At 48.5% G+C, this 14,029-nt stretch overlaps 1 protein-coding gene across 3 annotated transcripts in view; it reads left to right on the forward strand.

Moving 5' to 3' along the window:
* The window catches only part of SCAF1 (SR-related CTD associated factor 1), an 86,543-nt gene extending 80,092 nt beyond the window's left edge, over positions 1-6,451 (forward strand). For all 3 annotated transcript variants that reach the window (XM_075328921.1, XM_075328920.1, XM_075328919.1), the window contains exon 11: positions 6,191-6,451. In XM_075328921.1, the coding sequence (XP_075185036.1) occupies positions 6,191-6,373 (183 nt within the window). In that variant the 3' untranslated portion in view covers positions 6,374-6,451. The remainder of the gene's footprint in view (positions 1-6,190) is intronic.
* Positions 6,452-14,029: the final 7,578 nt, after the last annotated feature.

Genomic DNA, 14,029 nt, shown 5'->3' on the forward strand with positions numbered 1-14,029 from the left:
AGTAATATAGGCTGGATGTGAGGTCTGTGTGTCTCTCCCAGTAATATAGGCTGGATGTGAGGTCTGTGTGTCTTTCCCAGTAATATATGCTGGATGTGTGCTCTGTGTGTCTCTCCCAGTAATATAGGCTGGATGTGAGGTCTGTGTGTCTCCCTGTAATATAGGCTGGATGTAAGCTCTGTGTGTCTTTCCCAGTAATATAGGCTGGATGTGAGGTCTGTGTGTCTCTCCAGTAATATAGGCTGGATGTGAGGTCTGTGTGTCTCTCCCAGTAATATAGCCTGGATGTGAGGTCTGTGTGTCTCTCCCAGTAATATAGGCTGGATGTGAGGTCTGTGTGTCTCTCCCAGTAATATAGGCTGGATGTGAGCTCTGTCTCTCCCAGTAATATAGGCTGGATGTGAGGTCTGTGTGTCTCTCCAGTAATATAGGCTGGATGTGAGATCTGTGTCTCTCTCCCAGTAATATAGGCTAGATGTGAGCTCTGTGTCTCTCCCAGTAATATAGGCTGGATGTGAGGTCTGTGTGTCTCTCCCAGTAATATAGGCTGCATGTGAGGTCTGTGTGTCTCTCCCAGTAATATAGGTTGGATGTGAGCTATATGTGTCTCTCCCAGTAATATAGGCTGGATGTGATGTCTGTGTGTCTCTCCAGTAATATAGGCTGGATGTGAGATCTGTGTGTCTCTCCCAGTAATATAGGCTGGATGTGAGATCTGTGTGTCTCTCCCAGTAATATAGGCTGGATGTGAGCTCTGTGTGTCTCTCCCAGTAATATAGGCTGGATGTGAGCTCTGTGTGTCTCTCCCAGTAATATAGGCTGGATGTGAGGTCTGTGTGTCTCTCCCAGTAATATAGGCTGGATGTGAGCTCTATGTATCTCTCCCAGTAATATAGGCTGGATGTGAGCTCTGTGTGTCTCCCAGTAATATAGGCTGGATGTGAGATCTGTGTGTCTCTCCCAGTAATATAGGCTGGATGTGAGCTCTGTGTGTCTCTCCCAGTAATATAGGCTGGATGTGAGGTCTGTGTGTCTCTCCCAGTAATATAGGCTGGATGTGAGGTCTGTGTGTCTCTCCCAGTAATATAGGCTGGATGTGAGCTCTATGTATCTCTCCCAGTAATATAGGCTGGATGTGAGCTCTGTGTGTCTCCCAGTAATATAGGCTGGATGTGAGATCTGTGTGTCTCTCCAGTAATATAGGCTGGATGTGAGCTCTGTGTGTCTCTCCCAGTAATATAGGCTGGATGTGAGGTCTGTGTGTCTCTCCAGTAATATAGGCTGGATGTGAGCTCTGTGTGTCTCTGCCAGTAATATAGGCTGGATGTGAGGTCTGTGTGTCTTTCCCAGTAATATATGCTGGATGTGTGCTCTGTGTGTCTCTCCCAGTAATATAGGCTGGATGTGAGGTCTGTGTGTCTCCCAGTAATATAGGCTGGATGTAAGCTCTGTGTGTCTTTCCCAGTAATATAGGCTGGATGTGAGGTCTGTGTGTCTCTCCAGTAATATAGGCTGGATGTGAGGTCTGTGTGTCTCTCCCAGTAATATAGGCTGGATGTGAGGTCTGTGTGTCTCTCCCAGTAATATAGGCTGGATGTGAGGTCTGTGTGTCTCTCCCAGTAATATAGGCTGGATGTGAGCTCTGTCTCTCCCAGTAATATAGGCTGGATGTGAGGTCTGTGTGTCTCTCCAGTAATATAGGCTGGATGTGAGATCTGTGTCTCTCTCCCAGTAATATAGGCTAGATGTGAGCTCTGTGTCTCTCCCAGTAATATAGGCTGGATGTGAGGTCTGTGTGTCTCTCCCAGTAATATAGGCTGCATGTGAGGTCTGTGTGTCTCTCCCAGTAATATAGGTTGGATGTGAGCTATATGTGTCTCTCCCAGTAATATAGGCTGGATGTGATGTCTGTGTGTCTCTCCAGTAATATAGGCTGGATGTGAGATCTGTGTGTCTCTCCCAGTAATATAGGCTGGATGTGAGATCTGTGTGTCTCTCCCAGTAATATAGGCTGGATGTGAGCTCTGTGTGTCTCTCCCAGTAATATAGGCTGGATGTGAGGTCTGTGTGTCTCTCCCAGTAATATAGGCTGGATGTGAGGTCTGTGTGTCTCTCCCAGTAATATAGGCTGGATGTGAGCTCTATGTATCTCTCCCAGTAATATAGGCTGGATGTGAGCTCTGTGTGTCTCCCAGTAATATAGGCTGGATGTGAGATCTGTGTGTCTCTCCCAGTAATATAGGCTGGATGTGAGCTCTGTGTGTCTCTCCCAGTAATATAGGCTGGATGTGAGGTCTGTGTGTCTCTCCCAGTAATATAGGCTGGATGTGAGGTCTGTGTGTCTCTCCCAGTAATATAGGCTGGATGTGAGCTCTATGTATCTCTCCCAGTAATATAGGCTGGATGTGAGCTCTGTGTGTCTCCCAGTAATATAGGCTGGATGTGAGATCTGTGTGTCTCTCCAGTAATATAGGCTGGATGTGAGCTCTGTGTGTCTCTCCCAGTAATATAGGCTGGATGTGAGGTCTGTGTGTCTCTCCAGTAATATAGGCTGGATGTGAGCTCTGTGTGTCTCTGCCAGTAATATAGGCTGGATGTGAGCTCTGTGTGTCTCTGCCAGTAATATAGGCTGGATGTGAGCTCTGTGTCTCTCCCAGTAATATAGGCTGGATGTGAGCTCTGTGTCTCTCCCAGTAATATAGGCTGGATGTGAGCTCTGTGTGTCTCCCAGTAATATAGGCTGGATGTGAGCTTTTTGTGTCTTTCCCAGTAATATAGGCTGGATGTGAGGTCTGTGTGTCTTTCCCAGTAATATATGCTGGATGTGTGCTCTGTGTGTCTCTCCCAGTAATATAGGCTGGATGTGAGCTCTGTGTCTCTCCCAGTAATATAGGCTGGATGTGAGCTCTGTGTGTCTCTGCCAGTAATATAGGCTGGATGTGAGGTCTGTGTGTCTCTCCCAGTAAGATAGGCTGGATGTGAGGTCTGTGTGTCTCTGCCAGTAATATAGGCTGGATGTGAGCTCTGTGTGTCTCTGCCAGTAATATAGGCTGGATGTGAGCTCTGTGTGTCTCTCCCAGTAATATAGGCTGGATGTGAGGTCTGTGTGTCTCTCCCAGTAATATAGGCTGGATGTGAGCTCTGTGTGTCTCTGCCAGTAATATAGGCTGGATGTGAGGTCTGTGTGTCTCTCCCAGTAATATAGGCTGGATGTGAGGTCTGTGTGTCTCTGCCAGTAATATAGGCTGGATGTGAGCTCTGTGTGTCTCTGCCAGTAATATAGGCTGGATGTGAGCTCTGTGTGTCTCCCAGTAATATAGGCTGGATGTAAGCTCTGTGTGTCTCTCCCAGTAAAATAGGCTGGATGTGAGCTCTGTGTGTCTCTCCCAGTAATATAGGCTGGATGTGAGGTCTGTGTGTCTCTCCAGTAATATAGGCTGGATGTGAGCTCTGTGTGTCTCTGCCAGTAATATAGGCTGGATGTGAGCTCTGTGTGTCTCTCCCAGTAATATAGGCTGGATGTGAGCTCTGTGTGTCTCCCAGTAATATAGGCTGGATGTGAGCTCTGTGTGTCTCCCAGTAATATAGGCTGGATGTGAGCTTTTTGTGTCTTTCCCAGTAATATAGGCTGGATGTGAGGTCTGTGTGTCTTTCCCGGTAATATATGCTGGATGTGTGCTCTGTGTGTCTCTCCCAGTAATATAGGCTGGATGTGAGCTCTGTGTCTCTCCCAGTAATATAGGCTGGATGTGAGCTCTGTGTGTCTCTGCCAGTAATATAGGCTGGATGTGAGGTCTGTGTGTCTCTCCCAGTAATATAGGCTGGATGTGAGGTCTGTGTGTCTCTGCCAGTAATATAGGCTGGATGTGAGCTCTGTGTGTCTCTGCCAGTAATATAGGCTGGATGTGAGCTCTGTGTGTCTCTCCCAGTAATATAGGCTGGATGTGAGGTCTGTGTGTCTCCCAGTAATATAGGCTGGATGTGAGCTCTGTGTGTCTCCCAGTAATATAGGCTGGATGTAAGCTCTGTGTGTCTCTCCCAGTAATATAGGCTGGATGTGTGCTCTGTGTCTCTCTCCCAGTAATATAGGCTGGATGTAAGCTGTGTGTGTCTCTCCCAGTAATATAGGCTGGATGTGTGCTCTGTGTGTCTCTCCCAGTAATATAGGCTGGATGTGTGCTCTGTGTGGTCTCTCCCAGTAATATAGGCTGGATGTGAGGTCTGTGTGTCTCCCAGTAATATAGGCTGGATGTGAGCTCTGTGTGTCTCCCAGTAATATAGGCTGGATGTAAGCTCTGTGTGTCTTTCCCAGTAATATACGCAGGATGTGTGCTCTGTGTCTCTCCCAGTAATATAGGCTGGATGTGAGCTCTGTGTGTCTCTGCCAGTAATATAGGCTGGATGTGAGCTCTGTGTGTCTCTGCCAGTAATATAGGCTGGATGTGAGGTATGTGTGTCTTTCCCAGTAATATATGCTGGATGTGAGCTCTGTCTCTCCCCCAGTAATATAGGCTGGATGTGAGCTCTGTGTGTCTCTCCCAGTAATATAGGCTGGATGTGAGGTCTGTGTGTCTCTCCCAGTAATATAGGCTGGATGTGAGCTCTGTGTGTCTTTCCCAGTAATATACGCTGGATGTGAGCTCTGTATGTCTCTTCCAGTAATATAGGCTGGATGTGAGGTCTGTGTGTCTCTCCAGTAATATAGGCTGGATGTGAGCTCTGTGTGTCTCCCAGTAATATAGGCTGGATGTAAGCTCTGTGTGTCTTTCCCAGTAATATAGGCTGGATGTGAGGTCTGTGTGTCTCTCCAGTAATATAGGCTGGATGTGAGGTCTGTGTGTCTCTCCCAGTAATATAGGCTGGATGTGAGGTCTGTGTGTCTCTCCCAGTAATATAGGCTGGATGTGAGCTCTGTCTCTCCCAGTAATATAGGCTGGATGTGAGGTCTGTGTGTCTCTCCAGTAATATAGGCTGGATGTGAGATCTGTGTCTCTCTCCCAGTAATATAGGCTGGATGTGAGGTCTGTGTGTCTCTCCAGTAATATAGGCTGGATGTGAGGTCTGTGTGTCTCTCCCAGTAATATAGGCTGGATGTGAGGTCTGTGTGTCTCTCCCAGTAATATAGGCTGGATGTGAGCTCTGTCTCTCCCAGTAATATAGGCTGGATGTGAGGTCTGTGTGTCTCTCCAGTAATATAGGCTGGATGTGAGATCTGTGTCTCTCTCCCAGTAATATAGGCTAGATGTGAGCTCTGTGTCTCTCCCAGTAATATAGGCTGGATGTGAGCTATATGTGTCTCTCCCAGTAATATAGGCTGGATGTGATGTCTGTGTGTCTCTCCAGTAATATAGGCTGGATGTGAGATCTGTGTGTCTCTCCCAGTAATATAGGCTGGATGTGAGGTCTGTGTGTCTCTCCAGTAATATAGGCTGGATGTGAGATCTGTGTGTCTCTCCCAGTAATATAGGCTGGATGTGAGCTCTGTGTGTCTCTGCCAGTAATATAGGCTGGATGTGAGCTCTGTGTGTCTCTCCCAGTAATATAGGCTGGATGTGAGGTCTGTGTGTCTCCCAGTAATATAGGCTGGATGTAAGCTCTGTGTGTCTCTCCCAGTAATATAGGCTGGATGTGTGCTCTGTGTCTCTCTCCCAGTAATATAGGCTGGATGTAAGCTGTGTGTGTCTCCCAGTAATATAGGTTGGATGTGAGCTCTGTGTGTCTCTCCCAGTAATATAGGCTGGATGTGAGCTCTGTGTGTCTCTCCAGTAATATAGGCTGGATGTGAGCTCTGTGTGTCTCTCCCAGTAATATAGGCTGGATGTGAGGGCTGTGTGTCTCCCAGTAATATAGGCTGGATGTGAGATCTGTGTGTCTCTCCAGTAATATAGGCTGGATGTGAGCTCTGTGTGTCTCTCCCAGTAATATAGGCTGGATGTGAGGTCTGTGTGTCTCTCCAGTAATATAGGCTGGATGTGAGCTCTGTGTGTCTCTCCCAGTAATATAGGCTGGATGTGAGGTCTGTGTGTCTCTCCCAGTAATATAGGCTGGATGTGAGCTGTGTGTGTCTCTCCCAGTAATATAGGCTGGATGTGAGCTCTGTGTGTGTCTCTCCCAGTAATATAGGCTGGATGTGAGCATCAATAGAAGTCTTATAAGTAACTCATCCCCTCTTGTCGCTCGTTCCTTACAGATCTGCCATAGCAAAAGTGGAGAAATTAACCCTGTAAAAGTGAATAATTTGGTGAAAGCCTACGTCCAGCGGTACAAGTACTTCCGGAAACACGGCAAGAAAATGGACGATGACGAGAGTTACCGCAGCGGGAAGGATTCGGGGGGCTTGGAAAAGACTATGCTGCCATTACCGTTAATATGAGCCGGAGAGGACTATTAAAAATATACATGTTCAAATAATGTCAAATTAAATAATAACTAAAAGGAGAAAAAAAAGAAATGAAATGCTAGAGAAAACGAAGGAAGAAAAACTTTTATGCAAATTATTTGTGGAACTTTAGAGATACTTATCTTTAGAAATCTATGTGACTCCCGACAAGTCGTCCTTTCGCTGGTCACGGACCTGTCGGAGCCGAAAACTTCTAGATAGTCTTGCACAGGCCACTCGTTTGCTGTGCGGTCTCGTTTTAAATAGTCGTCTCTTGTACATATATTTTTGCTTCACAGATTTGCAGCTTTATTATCCATATTCTCTACCGGATTTTTGATTTTTAACACCGTTATCCCCCCCTCCCCCTCTCCATATTGCCCCATTATTATTATTACTTTATTTTGCATGATTTTACACATCTCCACGGTCTCATCTCCAGGGTAGTAAGATCTTGTTAAAAAAAAGAACCCTCCTTTTCCTGATAGCTGTATTAAAATGCCATCCTGTAAGCCTCTGCGTGATTCTTCATATTGTCCCGGTGTCATCTTTCCTTTTGTCTGTAGATGAGTGATGTGACCTAGCGGGTATGTATTTTGGGATTCGTCATTAGATATATGCTGTATGGATCACTATGCGATTGCAGGGTACATATACTTTTGAGAAACCGGGCTGGGACTCTGTCTTGGCTTCTCTCCGACTCGCTCCAGTTGATTGACATTAACAAGAAGACCTGTCAATCAAACGGAGCGAGATAAGAGAGAAGACGGCACCAGCTGAGACCTATAGTCCCTGGCCGGATTTCCAAAGTAGGATATACCCTGAAACAGGCCGCATGAACCTGACAGTTTCCCTTTAATCTCTATATGACCAAGGGCGTATATATATAGTGCTGGCCAAAAGTATTGGCACCCCTGCAATTCTGTCAGATAATACTCTGTTTCTTCCTGAAAATGATTGCAATCACACATTCTTTGGTATTATCTTCATTTATTTTGCTTGCAATGAAAAACCACAAGAAAGAATGAACCAAAAATCAAATCATTGATCATTTCACATAAAACTCCAAAAATGGCCCGGACAAAAGTATTGGCACCCTCAGCCTAATACTTGGTTGCACAACCTTTAGCCAAAATAACTGCGGACAACCGCTCCCGGTAACCATCAATGCGTTTCTTACAATGCTCTGCTGGAATTTTAGACCATTCTTCTTTGGCAAACTGCTCCAGGTCCCTGAGATTTGAAGGGGGCCTTCTCCAAACTGCCATTTTGAGATCTCTCCACAGGTGTGCTATGGGATTCAGGTCTGGACTCATTGCTGGCCACTTTAGTAGTCTCCAGTGCTTTCTCTCAAACCACTTTCTAGTGCTTTTTGAAGTGTGTTTTGGGTCATTGTCCTGCTGGAAGACCCATGACCTCTGAGGGAGACCCAGCCTTCTCACACTGGGCCCTACATTATGCTGCAATATTTGTTGGTAGTCTTCAGACTTCATAATGCCATGCACACGGTCAAGCAGTCCAGTGCCAGAGGCAGCAAAGCAACCCTAAAACATCAGGGAAGCTCCGCCATGTTTGACTGTAGGGACCGTGTTCTTTTCTTTGAATGCCTCTTTTTTTTTCTCTTGAACTCTATGTTGATGCCTTTTCCCAAAAAAGCCAGGCGGGAGTTTGCCAAAACTTACCTGAGAAAGCCTAAAACGTTTTGGAAGAATGTTCTCTGATCAGATGAGACAAAAGTAGAGCTTTTTGGGAAAAGGCATCAACATAGAGTTTACAGGAAAAAAAAGAGGCATTCAAAGAAAAGAACACTGTCCCTACAGTCAAACATGGTGGCGGTTCCCTGATGTTTTGGGGTTGCTTTGCTGCCTCTGGCACTGGACTGCTTGACCGTGTGCATGGCATTATGAAGTCTGAAGACTACCAACAAATTTTGCAGCATAATGTAGGGCCCAGTGTGAGAAAGCTGGGTCTCCCTCAGAGGTCATGGGTCTTCCAGCAGGACAATGACCCAAAACACACTTCAAAAAGCACTAGAAAATGGTTTGATAGAAAGCACTGGAGACTTCTAAAGTGGCCAGCAATGAGTCCAGACCTGAATCCCATAGAACACCTGTGGAGAGATCTCAGAATGGCAGTTTGGAGAAGGCACCCTTCAAATATCTGGCAAACTGCTCCAGGTCCCTAAGAAGAATGGTCTAAAATTCCAGCAGAGCATTCTAAGAAACTCATTCATGGTTACCGGAAGCGGTTGTTTGCAGTTATTTTGGCTAAAGGTTGTGCAACAAAGTATTAGGGTAAGGGTGCCAATACTTTTGTCCGGGCCATTTTTGGAGTTTTGTGTGAAATGATCAATGATTTCATTTTTGGTTCATTATTTTTTGTGGTTTTTCATTGCAAGCAAAATAAATGAAGATAATACTAAAAATGTGTGATTGCAATCATTTTCAGGAAGAAACAGAGTATTATCTGACAGAATTGCAGGGGTGCCAATACTTTTGGCCAGCACTGTACGTCCTTGACGTGTCTGTCCCTTTTAATGCGGACTCATGTGGCGAGCCTGCATTATTCCCTGCTCATGTCTGATGAGCTAACGTGCAGCTAACAGGCGCTGGTGGATCTCTTAAGTAAGGACGTATATATACATCCTTGGCCGTGTCTGTCCCTTTAATGCGGGTCCGCATTTCTCTCTGCTGATCTGATCAGCATCCACGTGCAACTAACAGGCGCTGGTGGATCTCTTGGCGAGCAAGGACGTGTATATATAGGTCCTTTGCCATCTCTATCCCTTTAATGCAAGCCCGAATTATACCCTGCTCATGTCAGCTGATCAGATGACGTGCAGAAAACAGGCGCTGGTGGATCTCTTGACGAGCAAGCGCGTATATACCGTATACAACCATGGCTGTGTCTGTTGTCTCTTTAATGTGGGCCCATGCGGTGAGAAGGTAGCTTCTCTGCTCGTGTTTGCTGATCTAATGAGCAGACGTGCAGCTAACAGGCGCTGGTGGATCTCTTGATGACCAAGGAAGTGTATGTGTTTGTATATATTAATAAATATATATATATAATTATGTGTATTGATATATATAATATACAGTATATTACACACGTCCTTGGCCATGCCTGTCTGTTTAATGTGGGCCCGCCTGCAATATTTCCTGCTCATGTCTGCTGATCTGATCAGCAGACATGTGCAGCTAACAGGCGCAGGTGGATCTCTGATCCACCAGCGCCTGATAACCATTTTAGATTAAACTGTCAAACTCTGATAGTGCGACAATCTAAGGCGGGCTTTGCACACTACGACATCGCAGGCCGATGCTGCGATGCCGAGTGCGATAGTCCCCGCCCCCGTCGCAGCAGTGATATGTGGTGATAGCTGGCGTAGCGAAAATTATCGCTACGCCAGCTTCACACACACGCTCACCTGCCGTGCGACGTCCCTGTGGCCGGCGACCCGCCTCCTTGTTAAGGGGGCGGGTCGTGCGGCGTCACTGCGACGTCACACGGCAGGCGGCCAATCGGAGCGGAGGGGCGGAGATGAGCAGGATGTAAACATCCCGCCCACCTCCTTCCTTCCGCATATCCTACGGAAGCCGCAGTGACGCCAGTAGGAGATGTTCCTCGCTCCTGCGGCTTCACACACAGCGATGTGTGCTGCCGCAGGAGCGAGGAACAACATCGGACCATCGCGTCGGCGTAATTATGAATTATGCCGACGCTGTACCGATGATACGATTACGACGCTTTTGCGCTCGTTAATCGTATCATCCAGGCTTTACACACTGCGATGTCGCATGCGATGCCGGATGTGCGTCACTTTCAATTTGACCCCACCGACATCGCACCTGCGATGTCGCAGTGTGCAAAGCCCGCCTAACACCCCGGCAAGGATTGCACTGTTACACGCCACCATCAGGAGCCCCATGACGCGCTCACGGGTGCCAATTGGTTGTCATGATAGTGCGGGGTCAGCTGCTGAACCCTTTCGTTGTCATGACGTGTTTCCTGGAAAAACCGGCACAGTGCCAGCACAGGAGCCCAGCATTTCTGCTGATCAGAGCGGCACTGAAGCATAGCTTTGATCAGGAGAAGTTGTTTTCTTCGGCGCTCCATTGGGAGACCCAGACGATTGGGTGTATAGCTACTGCCTCCGGAGGCCACACAAAGCATTACACTAAAAAGTGTAAGGCCCCTCCCCTTCTGGCTATACACCCCCAGTGGGATCACTGGCTCACCAGTTTTCTGCTTTGTGCGAAGGAGGTCAGACATCCACGCATAGCTCCACTGTTTAGTCAGCAGTAGCTGCTGACTATATCGGATGGAAGAAAAGAGGGCCCATATAGGGCCCCCAGCATGCTCCCTTCTCACCCCGCTTGTGGTTTGTAAGGTTGAGGTACCTATTGCTGGTACGGCGGCTGGAGCCCACATGCTGTTTTCCTTCCACATCCCCCTGAGGGGCTCTGAGGAAGTGGGATCTTACCGGCCCCAAAGCCCTGAGGCCGGGCTCCATCCACAGACCCATTGAACCTGCTGGATACGGAGCTGGGTACCGTTCAGGGACATGTCCCTGCACCATTCAGGTACTCTGTGTCCCCGTACACACAGGCACAGCACACTCCAGACTTGCTGGGTGTGCTAGTGCGCCGGGGACAGTAAAGGGTTACAGTCACTGCAGCCTAGCTGAGTGACTTTATGTATGGGGAACTACCGCGCCGGACGCTCCGGGAGCGGCGGCGCGGCTGGGACTTGTAGTGCGCCGGGGACTCAGCGCCGACCGCGCTTTTACGGCGGCGGCGCTTATAAATCCAGTCCCCGGCTTTTGCGGCCTAGCTCCGCTTCGTTCCCGCCCCCACCCTGTCAATCAGGGTAGGGGAGAGACGCTGTACAATCAGCAGCGCCGAGGGCTGGAGCCTTATTTACAAGCTCCAGCCCTCTCACTGGACACTGTGGGACGCCGGTTTCCCGCTCTGACTTGGGGGCACGCCCACGGCCCGCCCCTACTCACACGAGCTGGAGAAGGACGCCAGCAGCCATTCCTGCAATCCGAGCTGAGAGATCGGACTCTGGGCACACAGGACTAGGGCGACCACACACCCGCTTATAGGCGGGCGGTAAGCGGCACCTGAAGTGCTGACCCCACTAAATACCGCAGTTGTCCATTTGTATTTTTATGCTTACACTGCATAGGTCGCTATTTTTGGCTATATGCCCTCTTAGATGGCGACACATCAGCAGCAGGAAAGCAGGGGTGCTAAGGCACAGGCTTTCTATGCTGCTTGTATTGCATGTACTGAAGTGTCCATGTGTATTTATGCTTGTATGCTATACACTGCACTGTACGGTCGCTAGTCTGGGCTATTTTCGCCTAGAATGACTAGACTACAGCAGCAGAAAAGCAGGGGTGCTGAGGCACAGGTTTTTTCTATGCTGCTTGTATTGCAGGGGTTGCAGTGTTCATTTGTACTTAAATTGTCTCTCCAGTAAAGGAGACAAACTCTAGCACAGCGCCACCTATTGGAAGTAGCGATCCTAAAAGTCACAAGTGGATTTTCGACAATCCTTTGCAATATGACTCAGGATATATAAGCCAGATCAGAATCCCAATTTGCAGACACGGTGTTTCGGGGTGCTTGCCCCTCGTCAGTGCAAAGTATGGGGGTGTCTGATCTGGCTCATGAGAAAGCTATGTGGGGACCACGGGGGAACACTATTCTCCTTAAGGAGACTTTGCAAGCCAGTCTGGCTGCCAGGTAAGGGGACTTATGCTTGTATGCTATACATTGCACTGTATGGTCGATATTCTGGGCTATATTCCCCTAGATGGCTAGTCTACAGCAGCAGAAAAGCAGGGGTGCCAAGGCACAGGCTTTCTATGCTGCTTGTATTGCATGTGCTGCAGTGTTCATTGTACTTTATGCTTGTATGCTATACATTGCACTGTACGGTCGCCATTCTTGGCTCTATATCCTAGATGGCTAGCCGGCAGCAGCATATATGCAACACAGGCTTTCGATGCTGTTTTTACTGCATGTGATACTGTTCCACGGCACTGAACCCCATTGTGTGCAATGCTCCCCTGGAGCACTTGGTCAGCCGGGGTCTCTACTAGACGTGGCCAAAGGAACCACCTGTCAACCCTGTCCAAGGACAGGGATGGAGTTGCAATGGGATAGAGACTTGCAGTCCGGACAGGCCATGGGCAATCTGGATCATTGCTCCCTGGCCACCCTCATTGGGAATAAAATCGGTGCTCCGGGGGGGGTCCCAGGAGGCTTTCTGTATGATGAGGCAGACGTAGCTCATCAGGACTTTGATCCTGACAACGCTCTCAATCCGGATACACCGGATGGTGACGCCATAAGGAATGATCCTATAGCGTCCATCAATGGAATGTTGGATCTTTCTCCCTCAGCTCCCCCAGCGGAGGAGTCAGCTTCACAGCAGGAGAAGTCCCATTTCAGTAGCTCAAACGTATATTGAGTATTTTTCTGGCCACGCTGACTTCAGAGAAGCAGTCCAGGAACACCACGCTTACCAGATAAGCGTTTTCTCCAAACGTATTAAGGATACACGTTATCCTTTTCCCCCTGACGTGGTCAAGCGCGGGACCCAGGGTCCAAAGGTGGATTCTCCAATCTCCAGGCTTGCGGCTAGAGCTATAGTTGCAGTGGAGATGGGACTTCACTTAAAGATGCCAGACAGATGGACTCTGGTTGAAATCTGTCTATGAGGCTATTGGCGTGTCGGTTGCTCCGGCATTTACAGCCGTATGGGCACCCTAAGCTTTTCAGCTGTTCTTGCACAGCTGGTCTTGAGCATATGTACATTTGTGCCGCAGGGGCGTCCGTAACCTCGCAATGTCTGCATTGCGACTTACCCTATTAATGCTGTCCTGGAAGGACAGTCGAGGTTTCGGTCCTTCCCAAGCTCGGGCAGGTCCCAATTGTCCTCGTCCAAAAGAGCTGAAAAGCCTCAGAGGGGCTCAGTTTCCGGGGGCTCAATCACGCCCAAGGAAGGCAGCCGGAGGAACCGCTACCAAGGCGGTCTCCTCATGACTCTCAGCTCTCTCATCTCTCCGCATCCGCGGTTGATGGCAGACTCGCTCGCCTTTGGCGACATTTAGCTGCCACAGGTCACAGACCGGTGGGTGAGGGACATTGTGCCCACGTGCACAGGACAGAGTTCTGTTCTCGTCCTCCGACTCGATTCTTCAGAACGTCCCCACCTCCCCACCGAGCCGATGCTCTTCTGCAGGCAGAAGGAGTGGTGGTCCCTGTTCCTCTTCAGGAACAAGACACGGTTTTCCTCCAATCTGGTTGTGGTGCCAAAAAAAAAAGGATGGCTCTTTCCGTTCCGTTCTGGACCTAAAACTGATCAACAAGCACGTGGAGGCCAGGCGGTTCCGGATGAAACCCTCCGCTCCGTCATTGCCTCAATGTCTCAAGGATATTTCCTAGCATCAATAGACATCAAAGATGCTTATCTCCACGTGCCGATTGCTACAGAGCACCAATGTTTTCTACGTTTCGTGATGGGAGACGACCATCTTCAGTTCGTAGCTCTGCCATTCGGTCTGGCGACAGCCCCACGGGTGTTCACCAAGGTCATGGCGGCAGTGGTAGCAGTCTTGCACTCACAGGGACACTC

Source organism: Anomaloglossus baeobatrachus, chromosome 11 (genome assembly GCF_048569485.1).
Source record: "Anomaloglossus baeobatrachus isolate aAnoBae1 chromosome 11, aAnoBae1.hap1, whole genome shotgun sequence".
Classification (NCBI taxonomy): domain Eukaryota; kingdom Metazoa; phylum Chordata; class Amphibia; order Anura; family Aromobatidae; genus Anomaloglossus; species Anomaloglossus baeobatrachus.